Here is a 24,397-nt window from a genome sequence, read left to right on the forward strand (position 1 = left end):
ACTGTATACGCAACACCGCCTACTGAGAGAGATGATAATGCACTCTCCAAATCATACAGTACGAAATAACGGCATGTTGCTCTCCCCCATAGAATTGACATAAATTATCATGTGCACACTCAAATCGCCCCGTTATAAAACTAAAGCTGTACTAATGTAAGTTGATGTCTCAAATGTAACCACTAACAGTATTAAATGGGACTGTCAGTCCTCATAGACAGCGGACAGTCATAGAAATCAATCTTAAGCGTAGCACAGTGCACACCTGCAGTACGTTTCTATAAAGGCGCTTTAAATTGGCTTTAAATACGTTTTGCAGTCACTGAAACTAAAGTATCACAAAATAACCGCAATTTTGGCGTAACATAACTGTTTAAAGTTACAAAAGGAAAGGAACCGGTGTCTATTTGGAGGAACCTCTTACCTCTTACTCACGTTTGTTAAGTAACTGGCGACAGCAGAGCCGGACTCTGTCTAGGTCAGTTTGACTCTTCCAAAAAAACACACAACCCAGAGAGCTGAGCATATGGGACCCTGACGCCAAAATTGTTTGATACACAACAACCTCCCTAAACGTAATGGGAATAAGAAACTTTTTTTTCCAGAGGGATGGGAGGGGCATTAACTTGCCGAGAGGGGCTGCTCTCTGTGCTGTCCGCTCCAGCTTGTTGCGGGGACCCTCCGTCTGGTTGGCTTGCTACTGGCTGGCTCGTGTCAGACGCGTGGCCTCCATTCATCTCAATTAGTCCCACAATGACCCTGATCAGAGACATGGTACAACACAATGCACTCAACCCCTAAGCACCAAACTGCTGGTCAAAATTATACTTTTGCAGTTGAGAGAGGTAAAATGAACGCCATTAGTAAATAAAAATGTTCAAAATCAGCAAGTTGACCGGGTATGTCTGTATTTAAAATATCATACTTCAGCTTAAAATTAAATCAGTAATTAATTTGCTCTAATTCATAATCTATAATTCTGCAAATATTTCTCGATTCGCTACATGTTCCCGTTGATTAGAACACTTTAACAACGAATTTTGATTATTTTATTTTACAGACTGTGCAGTTAGAAGGTTCCTTCTGCTGTTGTGTCTGAAATCGTAAAATAAGGAGAATTCCAATTGTGTATATGTGTAGATTTTTTTTGGGGGGGGGGGGGGGGCAGATGTTTTACCGGGACTGCGTTCGTTTGAGCTTTGGGACGCTCCTTTGTGATGTTAAATTGAATGGAAAAAAAAGCAATCGAAAGACGGGGGGGGGGGGGGGGGGGCGGGAGTTGTTCTTAATTTCCTAAATAATTTCAACTGTTAAAAGTGCAGAGAATCCGTGTCTGCTGCGCACACAGTCACAGTGAAGCGAAAAAAAAGCAGGAGGTTTGACAAGAGTCCATAGAACGGGGCAAATATCTAAAGGGCATTTTTACAACGACCAAAGCAAATAAAATACACTCCAACGACTTTACGTTGTCATACTTCTGGAATAGGGTGTTTTAAATTTCCAATAAAAATTTAAAGTTTATTTATTAGTGTCAAAAGTAGGCTTACATTAACACTGCAGTGAAGTCACTGTGAATATCCCCTAGTCGCCACAATCCGGCGCCTGTTCGCGTACACGGAGGGAGAATTTAGCACCGCCAGTGCGGCAATGAGGGTTTTAAAAATCCAATACTTCTGCAAAAGTGTGTTTTAAAACTCCAATACGCACTTTTAATAAAATGCTCTGTAATATCTATAATAAACTATACGGTTCTGGGAAGGTTGTACTGATAGCATTAGACAATAACGTGTGGGAGGAGACTCGTGTGGAGTTAGAAACACCGACACGGATCAGTTGGGATAAACGCCGTCTCTGTGTTGTGAGTTAAGTGTAACTTTGTTTTCACAGATAATTAAAATGGGTTCGCTGCGGCCAATTTAACATTTGACTGAGACATAATCAACACCTTTCATTGCACCTGGTAGACGGAATACAAACGTTAAAAAAATATTTATGTATTTGGTATTTAGACTTATAAAGCCAATGCTTTTCAGATCGCCCTTTCCCTGGCTGAGTGCCCGGGGTCCACAGTCACAAGCTGACGCTGACGCGTGCCCAATGCATAACTTCAATTCAATTCAATTAATCCCACTGAGACCCAAGCGAGCAAGAGAGAGCAATGTGCAAGAATGCACTGAGTTCGCTACAGCACTGAGCACCTTTTGTGTTCAAATCAAATGGTCTCACCGCTGAACAGTCGCCTCTACAGGGCGAAGATTAGAAAAATTGGGTCTGTCCATTTGATGGAAATGCAGAAACAGAATTTCGAATTTAATCCCGGGAACGTGATTTAAAAAGGGAATGAGAAAAGGGACGTTTGCAGCTTGTACAAGGCTGGTGCGAGACTCCATGCGCTCTGACTAAGTGCTGACAATGAGTTTGAGCCCAAAATTCTGCTGCTACTGGCTGCTGACTTATATTTAAAAACTTTAACATCACGTGATTTTGCGGTTCCCTCTTCAATAATTTGAAAATCTCTTTGTCTGGGGTGGGGGTTTGGGGGGTGGGGTGGGGTGGGATGGGGGGTTTCTGAGGACAGATGTTTCATTTTAAACAGCTACCCAAGCCAAAACGAACGCACCCGTTTAATTCTGAAACAGATTGGATGCCACTTTAATAATGCAACTACACGCTAAACATTTGAAAATGTAACTTCTGGCTGGTCGAGCATTGTTACCGAGAGAGTGGGGGCGGGTGTGGGTTCTTACACAATGTAAAAGATAATATTAAAACATCTCCCGTTATGTTAAATCAATTCTGAGCGATGCAGTGAATGAATCCAAAATGAATTGGATTGTGCATTGCAGCCCCATTGCATCAATATACAACGAATTGTACCACAAGTGGAACTAAAATAAACCATTTTCCTGGTGTGTATACTTTAAACCACAATTTAATCGATTAGCTCCCTATTTCATCTGGTTAAACGAGCTTTCTTAAAGGTATTTAATTATTCCATGCTGCAGATCAAAGTGCAAAGTTATATAAGTTCCACAATCAGAATGAAACTATAACCAAAAGAGAAAATGCTGGAAAACCTCAGCAGGTCTGGCAGCATCTGTAAGGAGAGAAAAGAGCTGACGTTTCGAGTCCAGATGACCCTTTGTCAAAGCTGACTTATTTGCTTTTATATAGAATGAAACTATTCTGTGAGTGTAAAGATTGTATGCACCGCGCGTTTATATGTTTCTTCTAAATCTTCTTTTAAATTAAAACGTGCATTTGGCATTGGGGATGTTGGAAGTGGTTTATTCGAGCGATAGAGGGGTTGTTGCTGGCATGTGTCTGACGCGTGGCTTGAATTCTGGTCTGTTAATCCTCAAGGGAGAAAGAGAGAGAGAGAGAGGGAATGTGTCCAACTCTCAACTCCAGTTTGTATCTTTCAGATTGACCTTTCTACATTCTATATTCTCTTTTAACCGAGTTAAACAGTGGAAGCCTGATTGCCTTTGCAAAATGAATCCAGACAAAAGATTGGACACATTTCTGCACCCTGCAATCAATTCTAATTCTTGACTAGGCAAATCTTTGTTTCTGGGCGAGACAGGAGGGGGGAATAAAAGCAATAACCAGAATTTGCAATGTACCAAGAAAAGGGACACCATTTACATTGAAGCCAGCAAATAAAGAGATTGTGCCAACACAGACAAAGTCGACTAGATGGTGTTGACCCAGTTTATTGTAGCTCGCTCCGTCATCACCCCCAACCCGTATGAATATTAATCAAATATTTCGTGTTAAATGCCCAAATCATTGTCTGCAAATTGAAGAGACAGGTGGTATTTTTTTTGGGGGGTGGGGGGCGGTTGAGACGGCGTAGCTTTCGGCTTGGGAAGCTGCATTTTTCCAATTGGGAACAGATTTGTTTTCAATCTTGGAATATTGGGGAAAAATGCATCCGATCAACCTTTACAAAGAACGCGCATGTTTGCAATTCAATTTTTTTTTTAAAATCACCGATTTATAGTGTTCAATATGTTCTGTCAGCCAGGATGTTTAAAAGAGTCATTATTCGTTTGAAAAAAAGACTTTCTAAAAAGTTTTTAACTTTCGTTTAACTTGTCAGTGCTTGCAAAAAAAATCAAGTTTGAGGTTGAATTGGAGAGATATATTGAAGAGATCACTGTTTAAAAAATGTCATGAATTTGCTGAAATCTTATTGATTTGTGTAGAGAATTCGGTCGGATCAATAATCCCAGTTTGCATGCTTCATTTTTCAACTAAAACCCAGGTTGAAATAGGAATACATTCTGTCTTTATAAGTTGTGGCTCTTGCTAGATTTTATTTATGGTCATAGATTTAAGATCGAGAGTGGCGGGGCAGATGGTAACTTTATTTTAATGAGTTCGGTGGGCTTGCTGAGGCAGCCGGGGGCGTTGCCCGTCGCTACACAAAGGGGAGTGGGCAGGACGCGGGGGGAACACCCCCAGTCTCTATAAATTCACCCAGCGAACGAGCCACACAGTCATTCTCACACTCTGTACCTGACGGACGGATAGTGTCTACAGCTCCAGCATCTTCAGGTTGAAACCCGCCTCTCTCTCTCTCAAACACACACACACTAAACATAAAGAATGTCTCCACACCTCTACGAATCGAGCACCAGCGAGCACGGACAGTTCTCGTCGAAACTGAGCAAAAGTAGGAAGAGAGAAGCCAGCGAATTGCGAAAGGTAACTCGCTGAAGCACTGAAGCACAACTCGCCCAGAGGAGCGAGAGAGGCCTCGATAACAAATTCCAATCTTGTGGTTTATCCCACCCCGTGTTAAATTCTGATTTGATTTTCTTCCAGACTCTGAAGCCGCTGATGGAGAAGCGAAGGCGTGCGCGGATTAATGACAGCCTGAATCAGTTAAAAACCCTGATTCTGCCCCTCATTGGAAAAGATGTAAGTGAGGTTTCTGCCTGGTTATTTTTAAGCCCCTTTTCACCAATAACGGGCCAACTTCATTTTATATCCGATTTACAAGAGAAAGAGTTGTTGAATATAACGTCGTTCTTTTTCTCTCTCTCTTTCCCTCTGTCAGAGTCCACGATATTCCAAACTGGAAAAGGCTGATATTCTGGAAATGACTGTTCGATTTCTGCAGGATTTGCCCAAAACCCCGCTGTACGGTGAGTACATTCAAATCGGCTCTGCTTTCAATAGAAAAAGTTTCCATGATTTGGACAGGCAGTGAGGGGCAAATAAAAAGGAGAGGAAAGAGAGATTTGACAAAGGGTCATCTGGACTCGAAACGTCAGCTCTTTTCTCTCCTTACAGATGCTGCCAGACCTGCTGAGATTTTCCAGCATTTTCTCTTTTGGGAGGGAGCGCTAACTTGATAGTGAATCATTAAGATTAGCACCCTTTCTACAAGCCAACTACTGGACTGCAGATTAAAAACAAACAATTCTGTCTATAGAGTGACTCAGAATGATAGTGAAGTGTATAAAGCATACCAGTTTAACACCATTATATTACACGATCCTCCAAACACTCACTAATTGCAAAGGGGGCAATGATAAGTAGGGGGAAACTATCCAGACAGCCTTTCATTCCCTTTCTAACCAGTGCCTTTCGTTTGAGATATTATTGGGGCGGTATTTTCCTGCCCTGCTCGCCCCAAAACTGAAGAATCCCGCCCCGAGGTCAATTTGCGTGGTCCGCATCCCCGTCCCACTACTATTCCGTGGCAGGAGGGACAGGAGAATTGTTCCCCCAATATTGACTGTCTGTCTGGGGCTAATTTATACACAAGCAACAGCACAGAAAAAAAAACTGATCCGTTAATCTGTATTACTGCTTTCTTTATCCAAATTGGCAAAGGGGACTGGGCAGCTAGTGCGTTTTTAGACAGGATGGCTGTTTCATTTCTAACACGGTGAAATGACTAATGTTTCTCTCCGCTCTCCTTTACAGATCGCCTGGATAGTTACCGGGAAGGTTACCGCGCCTGCCTCCTTCAGCTGGGCAACCTCCTCCCGTCCTCCAAGCTCATGGGGACGGAAGCGTGCGACCGTCTCACGGACTACCTGGAGAGGTGCATGCCTCTAATCTCCCGTTACCCTTACAGCATCAGGAGCCCGGCCGAGGCTTCGCCGCGGGAGGGACCACGAGGTTTAGCCCGATCCAACCCAACTGGGAGCCCAGCGAGTCACCGGCCATCGGCACCCAGTGTCAGCCCTCGCTTTCACCAACAAGTCATCCCAGTCCCCCAGGAGAACTGTATCTGGAGGCCCTGGTAGTGGGCGCCAAAACATAAGAGACTGTTAACAATGTAAAAAATACCCTGTACAGAGTAAAACTGTAAAGAAACTGTGTACATATGGATCTGCTTTGCATGATGTTATATCAGTTGTGAATTGTAATTTCTATGCAAGATAAAGACTTGTTTACCTCGATCCGATTAGATATCGATTCACCATTGGGCACTTTGTAATGGTTGCACGCCGAAATTTTTTGTAATATAAGGCAATATATTTTAAATAAGAAAATTCAAAGATAATATAAAATGTGTTTAATGATTGTATGGAAGATTTTTGACAATAAACCAAACAAGAAAATGAACTAGGTGTCTCGGGTGTTTCTAACTTTCCCAGCGAGTTTATTCCTGAAACTTTGTGAAGGGAAAGTTCACAGTATTGAAGAGTTGTGACACTGCTGCCTCACAGCGCCAAGGACCCGGCTTCGATTCCCAGCTTGGGTCACTGTCTGTGTGGAATCTGCACATTCTCCCCGTTCCTGCGTGGGTTTCCTCTGGGTGCTCTGGTTTCCTCCCACAGTCCGAAAGACGAGCTGGCTAGGTGCATTGGCCACTCTAAATTCCCACTCAGTGTATCCAAACAGGCGCTGGAGTGTGGCGACTAGGGGATTTTCACAGTAACTTCAGTGCAGTGTTACTTGTGACAATAATAAATAAACTCTAAAAGAAAGCTTCAAGGTTCAGGGCGGAGCTGCGGGAGTGAATTAATCACATCAAGTGCTGGGAAATGGGAGTAGAATAGATCGGTGTTTGATGGCAGGCATCTACACAATGGACCAAATGGCCTTTTTTTGTGTTGTAAAGTTCTGTGACTTAACGTTAATATTGAGTGTTCACCAGGCTGGAGGAGTTATTAAGATCCTGGGACAACTTAGCGTTCCCTTAACAGGCCAATTAGAAAGGTGATTGAAAATCATTACCTAAAACTCGAGAGGGGAGATTAGCTTTTTCACACAGAGTTGTCTGTTTTTGAAAAGTTCTACCTGAACACTCATTCCGTAATTATGAGGCTACGACCAAGGCGTAGGAAGAACTGAAATTATAAATGGAGACTCCCACCAATATCTCTTCCAACACTCTCTTCCATTTTGTTATTCAGCTGAGGTTTTTATGCTCAACTCTCCGTATTGGTCTTGAACTCACAGCCACCGATTTAAGAGCTGATGCACAGATCCAGGTAATAACATCAATACTCAATTATCCTACACACCCCAATTGAGGGCATTCCCGCCTATATTACAGCATCAGTATCGGACATACTCTCATCTCCTACACTCTTCAACGACATAGTCAATTATAGTAAGAAGTTTAACAACACCAGGTTAAAGTCCAACAGGTTTATTTGGTAGCAAAAGCTTTTGCTACCAAATAAACCTGTTGGACTTTAACCTGGTGTTGTTAAACTTCTTACTGTGTTTACCCCAGTCCAACGCCGGCATCTCCACATCATAGTCAATTATCCCATACCCTTCAATACATGGCATATCCGCATGTACTGCAGTCTAGGGCTTACCTGCATATCCTATATTCTTCAATGCATGGCATTTCTGCATGTACTGCAGCATAGGGCATACAAGCATATCCCATACCCTTCAATACATGGCATATCTGCATGTACTGCAGTATAGGGCATACCTGCATATCCCATACCCTGCAATACATGGCATATCTGCATGTACTGCAATAAAGGGCATATCTGCATATCCCATACCCTTCAATACATGGCATATCCACATGTAGTGCAATAAAGGGCGTATCTGCATATCCCATACCCTTCAATACATGGCATATCCACATGTACCGCAGTGTAGGGCATACCTGCATATCTTATATCCTTCAATACAGGACATATCCACATCGCATACGTTTCAATTATCTTGTATCCTTCAATAGAGGGAGTTTCTGCACTTTCTGGATTCTTTAATACATGACATATCCACATAGCCTTGACCCTTCAATACAGGGGATCCCCAAAGACCCCATACCCTTCAGCACAGACCGCAACCATATATCCACCACACTTCAGCGCAGAGCAATACAAAATTCTCCCACAATCGTATATCCTTTACAATAGGAGTTGCCCAGGAGGTCTTGTGGCAGAGTGAGTAGCATCCGGGCCTCCGACCCATATGTTCCAGGAATTACATTCAGGAATAAATTGTCTTCTATTGATCTCTTCAGTTGTGTTCTTTGGGAGTTTGTTTGCAACAGGACCCAGCCTTTGATAATGTCCGGATTGCTAACCGTGCTGCCTTTGCGATCAGCCACATAATCACAGCGAACACTGCATCAGACTAACTTTTGGTTTCTGGTGAAAGAAAATGACTTTAAATACTTGCCAAAATAAAAGCAAATTATTGTGGATGCTCCAATTATTCTCCCCCTTTGCTTCCCTTTTCCTCAATTTTACCTCTTTCCCACGCATTTCCCCCCTCCTCCCACATCTTCCTCTGTCACAGCTTACCCTCTGATTTCAGCTTTGCTGCCGTTTGGCCATTGGCACATTCTATTCTCTCTATAGACTCTATATTAGCACCTCTTAGCCTTTCCCCTTGTTTTTGTGGCTATGACTCATTTTACATTCCCTCACTGTACAATATCTCCCACTTTCTATGCCTTTTAGCTTTCTATGCCTTTTAGTTTGGGCGTCACAGTAGCACAGTGGTTAGTTACACAGTGCCAGGGACCTGGGTTTGATTCCTGGTTTGGGTCACTGTCTGTGTGGAGTTTGCACATTCTGCATGGGTTTCCTCCGGATGCTTCAGTTTCCTCCCACAGTCCGAAAGACGTGCTGGTTAGGTGCATTGACCTGAACAGGTGCTGGAGTGTGGTAACTAGGGAAATTTCGCAGTGACTTCCTTGCAGTGTTAATGTAAGCCTTACTTGTGACTAATAAGTAAACTTTACTTTACAAAGGATCATCGAAACGTCAGCTCTTATCTCTCCTTACAGATGCTGCCAGACCTGCTGAGATTTTCCAGCATTTTCTCCTCTGGTTTTAAATACTTGCCTTTCGCTCCTACATCGCTTGCTCAAATTACAACACCCTCCCCCCGATGCTCACACACACGTACACACAGAGTGAAGTCACTGTTCCAGTCGATGGCTCTTGCTGGTAATTGTTGTTCGAAGTTGTTAATGACCTCCGGGATGAGGTTGTCAATATTGCTGGAAGGTGGAGTCTCTACATCCTGCCCAATAACTTTGATCTTCCTGATGCTGATTGTCAGTCCAAACTCCTTGCAGGCCTGGGAGAACTGAACTACAAGCAAGTGAACTTCAGTGACTCAGTGCCTTGGAGCATAGCAGCCAAATACAACGTTGGAGTCCAGTACCGCAAGCGTGCGGGTCTATTAATGTTAATCGGCTGTAACACGAATGTTGCTCATTCAGTCCAGTCCTTCACGTTTTTTTTGACTGATTTTCACCAATCTCTCGATGAACAACTGTTAAATTTTCAGGTTCAGATATTCTCCTCAATTATCCAATAAAACATCCGCTTTGAACAAAATGGAAAATAAAATCTTGAAGTCTTTAACGACTAGATTCTTGTCCTGAAGTATTTTTTCAGAAAAAAATACTTTGTTAATGAAATTTGTCGAAGTATTTTAAATAACAGTTCAAAATTGATGTTAAATGTGCATAATACAGTTACATAAAGTTAAAAGTTAAAGTTTATTTATTAGTCACAGGTAAGGCTTACACTAATACTGCAATGAAGTTACTGTGAAATTCCCCTAGTTGCCACAGTCCGGCGCCTGTTAGGGTCAACGCACCTAACCAGCACATCTTTCAGAATGTGGAAGGAAACCTGAGTACCCAGAGGAAACGCACGCAGACACGGGGAGAATGTGCAAGCTCCACACAGACAGTCACCCATGCCGGGAATCGAACCCGGGTCCCTGGCATTGTGACCACTGTGCAACAATGTCTTTCAGTACAAGTAAGTGTCCAAAGATTTGCAGATTAAGTGGATTGGCCATGCTAAATTGTCCCTTGGTGTCCCAAGATGTGTAGATTAGGGTAAATTTGTGGGGCTACAGGGGATAGGGCCTGGGTGGGATGCTCTGTTGGTGATTCGGTGCAGACTCGATGGGCCAATTGGCCTCCTTCTAGGAATTCTATGAGAGATTCAATGTGACACATTAAGTTGCCTCACTACCCTTATGTTTACAGGTTATATTTACAATACAAAAGCAGAAAATGCTGGAAAATCTCAGCAGCTCTGACAGCATCTGTGGAGAGAGAATGGGGCTCTATGCTCTCTCCACAGATTCTGTCAGACCTGCTGAGATTTTCCAGAATTTTCTGTTTTTGTTTCAGATTCCAGCATTCGCAGTATTTTGCTTTTATATTTACAATATGCATTTAATGTGGAATATTCTTTAGAGCGAGCAGGTTGAGTGTGTTTTAGCTTCTCAGTTTTCTGTGGTGGGAGGACTGTAGCCTTTATCACTGGCTGCTCCAAGATTTGGTGTGTCCCTCAGCATGTAGTTTGCACCTTGGAAAGTGCCAGTCTGCAGCGCTGAATAGAAACTTGGAAACGAGAATCAGAGGTAGCCGTTCGGCCCTTCGAGCCTGCTCCATCATTCATTTTGATCATGGCTGACCACCGAATTCAATATCCTGATCCCCCCCCCCCACCCCCCATCCCCGCCCCCCCACCGCCCATATCCCTTGATCTCTTCAGCCCCAAGAGCTTTATCTAATTTATTTTTGAAACCAGACAATGTTTTGGCCTCAACTGCATTCTGTGGTGGTGAATTCCACACATTCACCGCCTTCTGGGTGAAGAAATTTCTCCTCACCTCAATTCTAAAAGGTTCACCCCTAATCCTCAAACTATGACCCCTAGTTCTGGACTCCCCCACAATTGGGAACATTCTTTCTGAATCTACCCTGTCTAACCCTGTTAGAATTTTATAAGTTTCTGTGAGATCCCCTCTCACTCTTCTAAACTCCAGTGAATATAATCCTAACTGACTTAGTCTCTCCTCATATGGCAGACCTGCCATTCCAGGAATCAGCCTGGTAAACCTTTGCTGTACTCCCTCTATAGCAAGGACATCCTTCCTCAGATATGGACACCAAAACTGTACACAATACTCCATGTGTGGCCTATACCTGCACCTATACCTGGCCTATATCAGCAATGCCCTATACAACTACGGCAAAATATCCCTATCCCTGTACTCAAATCCTCTCGCTATGAAGGCCAACGTACCATTTGCCTTCTTTAATGCCTGCTGTACTTGCATGCTTACTTTCAGCGACTGATGCATGAGAACACCAAGACCTCGCTGAGTATCCATCTCTCTCAATTTACACCCATTCAAATAATAATGTCGTCCTATTATTGCTATCAAAGTGGATAACTTCACATTTGTCCACATTATACTGTAAGTGCCAGGCATATGTCACACTCAGCCTGTCCAAATTACGCTGAAGCATCTCTGCATCCTCCTCACAGCTCACCCTCCCACCCAACTTTTTATCTTCTGCAAATTTGGAGATAATACATTCAGTTCCCTCTTCCAGATCATTAATATGTAATGTGAATAGTTGGGGTCCGAGCACAGATCCCTGCTGAACCCCACTAGTCACTGACTGCCAATCAGAAAAGGATCAGGGACAGTTCTTTGCACTGGAAGGCTCCCCAGGTTTGGACAAATGGAAGAGCATCTTTGGCTGAGTTGCTGGTCCTCCTGGTATTAACCTCACTGCGCAACCTGAGAACAGTTCATACAGGACAAACACCGCACCTCTTTCCAAACCTTCTTTTGCGTAGGCACAGTCCAGAGTAGGTGGATGACAATCTCTTCTCCACTACAACTGTCTCAAGGGCAGTGCATACTGATCCATACTCTTGAGGTTGCAGGAAGGATACAATAGAAAGGGCTTTTCTCACCACCAAATAAACTGTGCCTTGTGCTTGCTTGTAAGTTCTGGCCATGACTTTGGCAGTCTGCTCAGGGAACCCATCCGGCAGGATTTGGCATCTTTTCCCACAGCGCCTGGAGAATGTAATGTGTGGATTCCTGCCTGATGGATCTGGGGTTTTTTCAGCACAAAACTTTCCATGAGCGACAGGGTATTGTACGGTCTTACCCCAGAAATATCTATTGCCTGAACATGTGTTTTTGTTAATTATGAAGCTTTAACTAACGCGAAGAAAGATACAGTGCAGAAGGAGGCCATTTGGCCCATCAAGTCTGCACCAACCACAATCCCAACCAGGCCCTATCCTCATAACCCCATCCATTTACCCCAGCTAGTCGCCCTGACACTAAGAGGCAATTTAGCTTGACCTAACCCACACATCTTTGGACTGTGAGAGGAAACCGGAGCACCCGGAGGAAACCCACACAGACACGGGGAGAACATGCAGACTCCAAACAGACAGTGACCGAAGCTGGGAATCGAGCCCGGGTCCCTGGCGCTGTGAGGCAGCAGTGCTAACCACTGTGCCACCGTGCCACCCCACGTTAATTCTGACACTATCTTACAATTTATAAAGTGCCTTTAAAGTGGGGAAATGCCCCATGACTGCTTAAAGATAGCAGAATAAAGAGATTCCACTTCTTCACAAAATATAACTTGAGATGTTTACAAGAAATTGCAGTTTGGACCTGGTATGTTGTTCACCATGATGTGGAGATCACCAGGTCAGCACATTAAAATGTCTAAGGCTACTTCGAATAAACCACATCAATAAAATCTCCAATCTTCGGGTTAGACTCCATCCAGAGTAAAAGCAAAATATTGCAGATGCTGGAATCTGAAACAAAAAGGGAAAATGCTGGAAAATCTCAGCAGGTCTGACAGCATCTGTGGAGAGGAACAAGGGTTAATGTTTCGAGTCTGGTGACCCTTCGCCTGACTCGAAACATTGCCTCTATTCTCTCTCAGAGAAACATAGAAACATAGAAGATAGGAGCAGGAGAAGGCCATTTGGCCCTTCGAGCCTGCTCCACCATTCATTACGATCATGGCTGATCGTCTAATTCAATAGGCTAATCCTGCTTTCTCCCCATAACCTCTGATCCCATTCACCCCAAGTCGGCTCTTGAATACATTCAATGTTTTGGCATCAACTACTTCCTGTGGTAATGAATTCCACAGGCTCACCACTCTTTGGGTGAAGAAATGTCTCCTCACCTCTGTCCTAAATGATCTACCCTGAATCCTCAGACTGTGACCTCTGGTTCTGGACACTGCCACCATTGGGATCGTTCTCCATGCATTTATCCTGTCTAGTCTTGTTAGAATTTTATAAGTCTCTATGAGATTCCCCCCTCATTTGTCTGAACTCCAGCGAAAACAATCCTAACCTCGTCAGTCTCTCCTCATTCATCTCCACAGATGCTGTCAGATCTGTTGAGAGTTTCCAGCATTTTCTGCCAGTGTAAAGTGTGCTGTGAATGGATTGAAATGCCCGGGTACTCTTTTGAATCTCTCTGAGTAGCTGGGTCTGATTGCAAATTGATATCTATAATGCGATGCATTAGAATTAGTACTCCCCGTGTAGAGTTCAGTTTGCGGGTTTACAGTGCAGTGTAAGAATTCAGATCCCTCCGTGTAATCTGGTCTACCCGGACTCTTTACCTTTAAAAAAGTGCTGTTTTCAAATTCTGAAATCGGAATTTCCTTTGTATCTAGCTGAGGAAGCAGGCTGACTATTTCTGCACCAACTCCAAGCTCATTTCGTGTGTGAAGCTTTCAGTAAAACTCTGGTATGCTGACACTACGCCCAAGTCAACTAGCCATAAATTATCGATAGTGTATAATTTAAATATTTGTATTCATAAAACAAATCCACAAACGTTTCTACATGGATCAGAGACATTACCAACGGACTCAAGAACAGCTTCGTCCCTGCTGCCACCAGACTTCTGAATGCACCTATTATATATTAAGTTGATATTTCTCTTCACTTTATCTGTAACTGCAACACCAAATTCTGCATCCTATCCTTCCCTATTCCCTTATGTACTCAATGAACTGTATGCTTTGTCTGTATAGCGAGCAAGAAACAATACTTTTCACTATATCCCAGTACATGTGACAATAATAAGTCAAATCAAATACATTCTGAATAATTTGTTTCAAATATCTGAATGCTTTATATCGTTCAGTCACTAGTTATCTCCAGCAATTCACATTGAGACACTTTGAATGTGTATTTGTGAAGTCGAATAGAGCGGTCTTCTATGGGATTCCAAAACTAAATGAATTATTTTTGTATAACATGTAGATCTACAGTGAGGACCAGTATTGTGGGTACCAATAGCAAAGTATCGTTTGATTACTAATCTCACTGTCTAAATGAGGAGCAGACCGTTCCGAGGGGGGTGGGGAGGGGGGGGGGGGGTGAACCTTACCCTCTCAGTGTGGGGAAGAGGGCAGGACAGGTGTACAAATTCAGAAGCACTTTCGCAATGCTTTCCTTTAAACCCCCAACTGACAATATTAAACCTCGGATAATAATAATGAGACGGTTTGCTAGAGGAAGAAAATGCAGCGAGGTAACTTGTGGAACCAGGGAATAAAACCTCAGGCAGTTCTATCCTTCTCCATTTGAGAGCTGTGTTAAAATTATACTATCTTAGTATATTACAGTATACTATTAGTATAACATTATTAGTATATTATAGTATATTATTAGTATAGTATTATTAGTATATTATAGTATATTATTAGTATAGTATTATTAGTATATTATACTATATTAGTATACTATATTAGTATATTATAGTATATTATTAGTATAGTATTATTAGTATTTTATAGTATATTAGTATATTATAGTATATTATTAGTGTAGTATTATTAGTATATTATAGTATATTATTAGTATAGTATTATTAGTATATTATAGTATATTAGTATATTATACTATATTAGTATACTATATTAGTATATTGTTGTGGCCAGACGCCACTTTGCGTATGTGGGAACGGCATGATTAGCAATCTGTTTCATGATTTCGGACCAATAATACATAATCAGATTAGTCAGTCTATCAGCGCGCTTCTTGGGGAAGGGAATTGTCAGAGGGGGAAATTCAGATTAAGGGTTGCCATGTCCGCATGAGTGGCCTCCAGAGCTGTTTCGCCGTGTCCCGAATTTGCAGGTGCACATTCCATTATGGGGACGAGAGTTTTGTAAGATTTACTTTGAAGCCACGCGACTTCCTGTTCAGAGGAAGTCCATGTGCACAGAATCTGACCTCATCCACAAAGGAGCACCTCCAGCTCCCGCCCAGTGTTGCTGATCCGGCCGGGCAGGAAGCCGAGGGTAAAAGAGGGAGGTTTCATTAGATTAACAGCCCCGAGCTTGAGTGTTTTGAAAAGCCGGAAGATTGTTAAGGGAACGGGACGATTTTAAAGAGCTGGCAGGCTCGGCACGCGGTTTTGGCGAGATGCCAGTAACTCATTCGCATTGAATACGTGGGATAGCTTGTGGTCGAGCGCCAGAAAAAAGAGACAGTGATCATGGAAGGTGTGGGTTGTTGATTAAATCTAACGAGTTCACCAATGTCTCTTTCAGGGAATGGTACATTCCACTCCCTTCCTCCCCTCCCCACCTTCTCTCCGCGCTCCTCCCCTCCCCACCCCCTCCCCTCTTCCTTTCCCACCCCCTTCCCCACCCCTCCCCCTTCCCACTCCCAGTTCACCAATGTCTCTTTCAGGGAATGGTACATTCCACTCCCTTCCTCCCCACCCCCTCCCCATTCCACCCCTCCTCCTCCCCACCTTCTCTCCGCGCTCCTCCCCTCCCCACGCCACCCCCTCCCCCTCCACTCTTCCTTTCCCACCCCCCTCTCCCCTCCCCTCCCCCCTCCCCTCCCCTCCCCCCTCCCCTCCCCCCTCCCCTCCCCCTTTCCACCCCCTCTCTCCCTCCTCTCCCCTTCCCCTCTCCACTCCCTCCCATCTTCCCACCCCTTCTCCCCCTCCCCTCCTCCCCACCCACCCTCCCACCTCCTCTCCCCCTCCCACCTTCTCACCCCTTCTCCCCCTCCCCTCCTCTCCCCCTCCCACCTTCTCACCCCCTCTCTCCCTCCCCTCCTCCCCCCACCCGCCCCTTTCCCACTGTCAGCTGTGGCTCAACTGGAAACACTTTCGCCCCTTAAGTCACAAGATTCCAGATTTAAGACCCCCTTCGAAGACTTCAGGATGAAATTCAATGCTCACACTCCAATACAGGAATGATACTGCATTGTTGGCAGTGTCACCTTTTGGATATGATCATAGAATCATAGAAACCCTACAGTGCAGAAGGAGGCCATTCGGCCCATCGAGTCTGCACCGACCACTATCCCACCCAGGCCCTATCCCCACATATTTTACCTGCTAATCCCTCTAACCGACACATCCCAGGACTCTAAGTGGCAATTTTTGAACCTGGCCAATCAACCTAACCTGCACATCTTTGGACTGTGGGAGGAAACCGGAGCATCCGGAGGAAACCCACGCAGACACGAGGAGAATGTGCAAACTCCACACAGACAGTGACCCGAGCCGGGAATCGAACCCAGGACCCTGGAGCTGTGAAGCAGCAGTGCTAACCACTGTGCTACCGTGCCGCCCATATGATGCCAAACTGAGGCCCCCATCGGCCTGTTTGGGTGGATATAAAAGACACCAGGGCAGTATCTTGAAGACCAGTCTTAAACAGTTCCTCCGGATCAAGGATGGTTTGTTTCCACTCCTGATCACTGAGTTCTGAGATGGTTGAGCACTCCAGACTCTGCCACATGCAGGGCAGGTGTTTATTGAAGGGTGGACGGATGAGTTGTTTGGGAGGTTTGTGCATTTGCTCTGATTCCGCATCGTCACCTCTGTTCCTGGTGAAGTCTCTGAATCTGTTCTGTCCCTTCCTGAATGTGTGGGGTTACAGGGATATGACGGGGGAGAGGGCCTGGCTGGGATACACTGTCAGAGTCGGTGCAGACTTGATGGGCCAAATGGCCTCTTCTGCATTGTAGGGATTCTATGAAACCTTTCTCCATTTGATTGGTCATAAGCCAGGGATTCCCAGTCTTTAAGGACATCCTTAAAGCCTTTCCGCTGTGGTCATAGAATCCCTATGGTGCAGAGGGAGTGACTGTGTGGAGCTTGCACATTCATGCCGTGTCTGCGTGGGTTTCCTGGTCCTGGGGTCTCGTGTCATGACCAAATTCCAAGTAGAGCAGTTGGTTCCGGTGTCTGATGTCAAGCATACCAATGACATGTCCTGCAGAGTGGAGCTGGTTTTAATTGATTAGTACCTCGATACAGGGCATAAAACCATAAGAAATTGGAACAGGAGTACACAATTCAGTGCCTTGAGCCTGCTCCCACATTCAATAGGATCATAGCTGATCCGACATTCCTCGTGCCCACATTCCTGCCCTTTCATTGTGAAGATACTGCTGGTGGCACTTCTGTGTTTTGAGGTATCTGTTGTAGGTTGTCCTAGACGCCAAAGCATATAGGAGCTGGGTGAAGGGGGGGGGGGGGGGGGCGGGGGGGGGGGGGGGGGGTGGCCATAGGGGGGGCAGGTGGGGTTGTTGGAGGGGGGGGGATGGTTGCTGGGGATCCTTGCTGTTCAGTCAATGAGAAAGTTAATCTTGGGTTTGAGATGCTGCCCTCAAATATTTTATTGCTCAGTCGGCCAAAGGCTAAGCTGCTTCACCCCTCCATCAACACTATAACAGCAAGATTATCTGGTCATTATCACCTTGCTGTCAATGGGCATAGTAAGAAGTCTCACAACATCAGTCTCACTCACCTGATGAAGGAACAGCGCTCTGAAAGCTCAAATAAGCTTGTTGGACATTAACCTGATGTTGTGAGACTTCTTACTATACCCACACCAATCCAAAGCCAGCATCTCCACATCCTGCTCAATGGACATTAGCTGAGTGCATACTGCCCATCACATTTTCTACATGACAACAGTGAACTTCCCTTCAAAAATAACCCATTGACTGTTAAGAACTTGGGAGATATCTGCTGGTCATGAACAGTATGATATAAATACAAGACTTTCTTTTCTCTCTATAGGGTTTGTGTTATTGCTGATAAGGTTGGCACCTAATGCCCATGAAAAGATGGTCAGGTTCTTCTCCTTGTGCACTGCAGCCCATGTTGTGAAGGTGCTACCACAATACTGTTGAGCAGGGACTTCTAGGATTTTAACCCAAGCAACATGTGACTCCAGTATCACGTTATTGGTAATCAGAGTGGCTGGAGCTAATACCGTGCTAGTGTAATCCGCATCACAAATGCAAAGCTATCCTCTTGGGAGTTGGATGGTTAAGGGTTTGACTCCCACCCCAGAGGCTTGAGCAGGTATTCTAGGCTCAAACATCACTGCAGCATGAAGGGAGAACTGCATTTGTTGGAGTGTTGTCTTTTGGATGAGGTGTTTAACCCACTGCCCTCCCATGGGATGGCATGGTAGCACAATGGTTAGCACTGCTGCCTCACAGCGCCAGAGTCCCAGTTTCAATTCCGGCCTTGAGAGACTGTCTGTGTGGAGTTTACACATTCTCCCTGTGTCTGCGTGGGTTTCCTCTGGGTGCTCCGGTTTCCTCCCACAGTCCAAAGATGTGCGGGTTAGGTGTATTGGCCATGCTAAATTGACCCTAGTGTCAGGAGGATTAGAGGGTAAATGCGTGGGATTTTGATAATGGGTCCTGGGTGGGATTGTGGTTGGTATAGACTTGATGGGCTGAATGGCCTCCTTCTGTACTGTAAGATTCTATGAAAAACAATCTCATTGCACTATTTCAGAGAAGAACATGGAAGTTCTCCTTGGGGCCACCCTGACTTGGAACAACATCTCCAATGTCTCACCACCACTGGGTAAAAATCCTGGTACTCCCATTCTAACAGCACCGTGTGTGTACCTGCACCACATATACTGCAGCAGTTCCAGAAGGCAGCTCACCACCATCTTCTCAAAGAACAATTAGGACTGGGCAATAAATACTGGCTTTCCACTGATACTCATATCCCAGGAAAGAATAAACAAGATTATTCATTTCACCCCTGGATTCGAGAAATGTGGGTTCAAGGCCTGCTCTTGGACTTGGGCTGAAAAACGTAGGTTGCCATTCCAGTGCAGTCCTGATAGAATCATAGAATCCCTACCATGCAGAAAGAGGCCATTCGGCCCACCGAGCCCGTGCCAACAACAATCCCACCCAGGCCCTACCCTCGTGTATTTACCCTCCTAGTACCCCTGACACTCACAGGCAATTGAGCATGGCCAATCAACCTAACCTGCACATCTTGGGAGTGTGGGAGGAAACCTGAGGAGGAAACCCACACAGATACGGGGAAAATGTGCAAACTCCACATAGGCAGTGACCTGAGGCTGGAATTTGACCCGGGTCCCTGGCGCTGTGAGGCAGCAGTGCTAACCACCGTGCCACCATGCCGCGATGGACAGCTGTACTTTAGGAGGTGCTGTATTCTGGATAAGATGGCCTTTCAGGTCATTGCAGAATATCCTATGTCACTTATTCAATAAAAAGGAACACAGAAATCCCTGATACCCTAGTTGGGAATGATCCCTCAATCAACATCACAAAACAGACTTAGTGATTACCTGATTGTTGTGTGTGGGAGCTTACCCGGCAAGATTTAGTTGTTGTTTTTCCTACATTGCTGCAATCATTACCCTTCAGAAGTATCTTATTGGTTGTCAAAGCTTGGCATGTCCTGGGACCATGCAAGATGTTATAGAAATGCAAGTTTTTATTTATTAAGCAAAAATTTAGCTGGTCATTAACATCTAACTGTTTATGGGGCTTTGCTGTGTGCAAATTGTTGCCCGTTTCCCACATCACAGAATTACTTAATTGATTATAAAGTACCTTGTGACATACTCAAGTTCTGACAGGCACGATATAATTTCATGTTCTTTCTTCTTTCCAAGAAAAAAAGTCCCTCAGAAGCCAAACAACATCAACAAATGCTGGTTGGAAATAGGAAGGAGCAGTGAGGAGGTGATTCAACTGTACCGTCTGACTGTCAGGCTGTCAAAAGGCTTTTTAAGGTGGAGGAAGATATAGAAATAAATATCCAGAGTGCGGGCCAGGAATGGGTAAAGTCTTTCTCTGGACAAAGAAGGGATGGACACAGAGTGTCACCAGGTATCCAACAGCAAAGCTGGGATGCAGAGTTAGAGATGATTGCAGGTATTGGGTGGAATGGCAAACCTCGAGATAAAGGGAGGGGGAAAACAATATCACCTTCATCCCTTGGCCACCTATGTGTGTGGCTGCATCAAGCTGTGCGTGGATCCTCGGTGCATAAATACCAATGGCACTACATGCCAGAACGAGGTACTACCTTTCTCTGGAGTTGTGAAGGATAGGTCTAGTCACACAGCCGCACAATGCTCCAAGTAGATGGAATGTGCTATACCACCTATCCCTCACGGAACAAAATTATACAGAGAAACACCTTTGGCCGCAAGTTCATCAGGTAGTGGTCTGCACATAATGCTTGTGGGATAAGGAGATGGTGCTTCCAGTGAGATGGTTTCCCAAGCTAACTGTCAAATCATTTGCAGAATACCTCATCACCAGAACACTGAAACAAACACCTTGACCTAGCTTGCCTGGTGGTGAGAAAGGTCCACCCCATCAGATCCTTTTGTAAAGTTTATTTATTAGTGTCACAAGTTGGCTTACATTAACACTGCAATGAGGTTACTGTGAAAATCCCCCAGTCGCCACACTCTGGCGCCTGTTCGAGTGCACTGAGGGAGAATTTAGCATGGCCAATGCACCAGTCTTTCAGGCTGTGGGAGCAAACCCATGCAGACATGGGGAGAAAGTGACCCAAGCCGGGAATTGAAGCCGGGTCCCTGGCGCTGCGAGGCAGCAGTGCTAACTGCTGTGCCACCGTGCCACTCAGGGCCTCAGATCCTTCCTACATGCCTGGAATCTCACCCCGCCCGTACGTTGCCCTCGAGGTGGCTGTGGTGGTGAAGAGACTGTTGCCCACTTCCTTATGGAATGTGCCTTTGCAAAGAAGAGAGATGAGATGGTTTCATTGAGGTTTATCCTGAGTGGCTCTGTGACACAGGACTCTGCATTATGAGTTGTTCCCAGGGACGCACACCGAGACAAATATCAACTGTTGCTGGAGGATCGTTAACTTGGTGAAAGACCCAAGTCTTGGTCTGTCCAAAATTTATTGATCTTCCAGTACAAAAGGTGGAATTTTCCCCTCCTGCCCCCATGGGAATCGTAACGGATGGGACACGGATCATGCAAAGGTCTGTTGACCTTGGAGGGATTTTCAAGTCTTGGGATGAGCATGGCCAGAAAATTCCACCCAATGAGTCCCTGACCGAGTGGTGCATCCTGCAAATGCCCAAGGTCCAGGTCTACGTGCTGAGGGACGCACTAAAGCTTGGGACAGCTGCCACAGAGGCACAGTGAGGAAACGTCACTGTCAAAGACCTTGTTACCATTGTACACTGAGGGGACGGGAATTGTATAGACCCCCTCGGGCTGTATGACTCACATTGAATGTGCAGAGTGAATATTACATGTATCACAGTTGTACTGAAGCACCTCAGAGTGCAACTTGTTCTACGTAGACAACTTAAACACCATTGCACTGTTTGTGGTGGCCATTTTGAAATGTTAGTCATGTTTCTTTGACTGTATGGAAGCACCTCAGAGTAAGTATGTGGTAGACCCTGAATATTATTACACTTTGTGTGATGGCCATTTTGAAATGTTTGTAAGGTTCTTTCAGATATGTTACAAATAAAATATATTTTTCAAAAACAAAGGAATTGTTGCCAACGGGAAGTTTATAAATGGGAACAGAAGTTTTCAAATCAATACATTGGGGAATGAAGAATCACTTGAGATCAGAACAAGCAGTGGTGCAGTGGTTAGCACAGTGGACTGAGATTAGTGGTGCAGTGGTTAGCACTGCTGCCTCTCAGTGCCGGGGTCCTGGGTTCGATTCCCGACTTGGGTCGGTGTCTGTGCAGAGCCTGCATGTTCTCCTTGTGTCGTTGTGGGTTTCCTCCAGGTGCTCCGGTTTCCTCACACAGTCCAAAGATATGCTGATTAGGTGAATTGGCCATGCTAAATTCCCCCTCAGTGTACCCGAAATGGGACTTGGTAAGGAATAGGACGTATGTAGCAGTGGATAAGATGGAGTTTGTATCGGTTAGGTGGCTGGCGAGGAACGGATTGAAGAAATCTAACTTGGAGCTGACTGAGATTAGTCCCACAGGCACATCCCAGACCAAAGGGATTAAGGGTTATGGGAGGAAGGGGGATCAGGATATTGGATTCGAAGATCAGCCATGATCAAAATGAATGGCGGAGCAGGCTCGAAGGGCCGAATGACCTACTCCTACTTCTAGTTTCTATGAAACACAACTTCTACCACATATCATATCGGTCCTGTTCTATATATTAACAACTTGCATTGGTCCCATCGTGGCTCCGTCGGTTCCTTGAGAGATCCAATTCACTCCCCTGCCTGCATTTTCCCCATAGCCCTGTAACTTTTTCTGAAAGCTCCAAGTGAATCTTCAGTCACCAGCCTTTCAGACCATGCATTCCAGATCACAACTCACTCTGCCAAAAACTTTTCCTATGGTCACTTTGTTGTCCTCAGATCATTGACCTTGCCACCAGTGGAAACAGTTTCACCTTATTCTTTATTCCTAATCTCTCACTGGTACAATTCCTGCAGATCTTGGCGATATCCTTGGAAAAGCAGCCAGCATAATCAAGGACCCCTCGCCCCCGGACATATTATCTTCCACTTTCTTTTGTCAGGAAAATGATACAGAGATTTGAGATCACGTACTGATGGACTCAAGAACGGCTTCTTCCCCTGCTGCCATTTTGAATGGACCTACCTTATATTAAGTTAATCTTTCTCTCCGCCCTAGCTATGACTGTAACACTACATTCTGCACTCCCTCCTTTCCTTCTCCTCTATGTACCCTATGTACAGTATGCTTTGTCTGTATAGCCCGCAAGAAACAATACTTTTCACCGTATGTGACAATAATAAATCAAATCAAAAATCCCTGCATGATTTTGGGGCAGCACAGTGGTGCAGTGGTTAGCACTGCTGCCTCTCAGTGCCGGGGTCCTGGGTTCGATTCCCGACTTGGGTCGGTGTCTGTGCAGAGTCTGCATGTTCTCATTGTGTCGTTGTGGGTTTCCTCCAGGTGCTCCGGTTTCCTCACCCAGTCCAAAAACATGCTGATTAGGTGAATTGGCCATGCTAAATTCCCCCTCAGTGTACCCGAACACCGGAGTGTGGCGGCCAGGGGATTTTCACAGTAACTTCATTGCAGTGTCAATGTAAGCCTATTTCTGACACTAATAAATAAACTTTTTTTTAAAATACGCTTTCCATAAAGGGGTGCTTAGCATTGCCTTCCAGGGCGACCGCTTTCATTTTAACCCGCCCCTCTCACTTTTTTGTCCAAAGCTCCATTGTTAAACCTACTTTGAGACGGTGGACTAAAGAAACGCGTGATATTTCCACCTGCTGACTTTGCAGTGTGGCTGCATAATCCTTTTAAGACGGGGAGGCGCCTTCGCTAACTTTACGTGTGCCATGCAGGAATGAGAATTCAATATATATTCAAAAAGTATTTTCTGCGGCGGAGTTACTGGAACAATGAACAATGGTGCGTTACAACAACAACAACACACACACAAACATACTGCAGCCTGTGCAGCCTGGCTGGTCTGGGCTAGCCCGGACCTGCAGTCTGCCCTGCTCCTCGCCCACACTCACTTACATTGAGTAAGCAGTTTCGGTGTAGTTTCCCACGCGCCGGAGACACAGAAGCTGCCAGATGTTACAGCACCTGCATCGCTAACACACGCCTAGGCAGCCGGATTCATGGCTCCACACGTTAGGAAACCAAACCTCACCAAAAAAAAAGACCAGAGGCCATGCACCTCCACCCACAGATTGGCTTCAAGCCTCAGCTCGCAGCCTCTGACTTTTAAAAAAAAACTTTTCTTGCCCCTGATTTCACACCCATCAATTACAGTTTTTATTTGCAACATATCTATTTTTTATTATTTATTAGCGTCACAAGTAGGTTTAC

The 24,397-nt window shown here is 44.9% G+C and overlaps 2 protein-coding genes across 3 annotated transcripts in view; one reads left to right on the forward strand and one right to left on the reverse strand.

The window, feature by feature from the left end:
- espn (espin) overlaps nucleotides 1–24,397 on the reverse strand; it is a 281,984-nt gene that overhangs the window by 252,128 nt on the left and 5,459 nt on the right. The window lies entirely within an intron of this gene.
- On the forward strand, nucleotides 4,496–6,578 carry hes2.1 (hes family bHLH transcription factor 2, tandem duplicate 1). The gene is made up of 4 exons (XM_078238472.1): nucleotides 4,496–4,713; nucleotides 4,834–4,929; nucleotides 5,069–5,156; nucleotides 5,944–6,578. Exons 1-4 carry the CDS (start codon nucleotides 4,615–4,617, stop codon nucleotides 6,267–6,269), a joined length of 609 nt encoding a protein of 202 aa, XP_078094598.1. The 5' UTR covers nucleotides 4,496–4,614; the 3' UTR covers nucleotides 6,270–6,578.

The sequence above is a fragment of the Mustelus asterias genome, chromosome 22 (assembly GCF_964213995.1).
Source record: "Mustelus asterias chromosome 22, sMusAst1.hap1.1, whole genome shotgun sequence".
In the NCBI taxonomy this organism is placed as follows: domain Eukaryota; kingdom Metazoa; phylum Chordata; class Chondrichthyes; order Carcharhiniformes; family Triakidae; genus Mustelus; species Mustelus asterias.

Bases quoted from the DNA above. Each gene is read 5' to 3' on its own strand.
- hes2.1 (XM_078238472.1), top strand. From the start codon at position 4,615: ATGTCTCCACACCTCTACGAATCGAGCACCAGCGAGCACGGACAGTTC. The intron at 4,714-4,833 runs GTAACTCGCTGA...ATTTTCTTCCAG, and splicing joins AAGCCAGCGAATTGCGAAAG to ACTCTGAAGCCGCTGATGGA. The intron at 4,930-5,068 runs GTAAGTGAGGTT...TCCCTCTGTCAG, and splicing joins TGCCCCTCATTGGAAAAGAT to AGTCCACGATATTCCAAACT.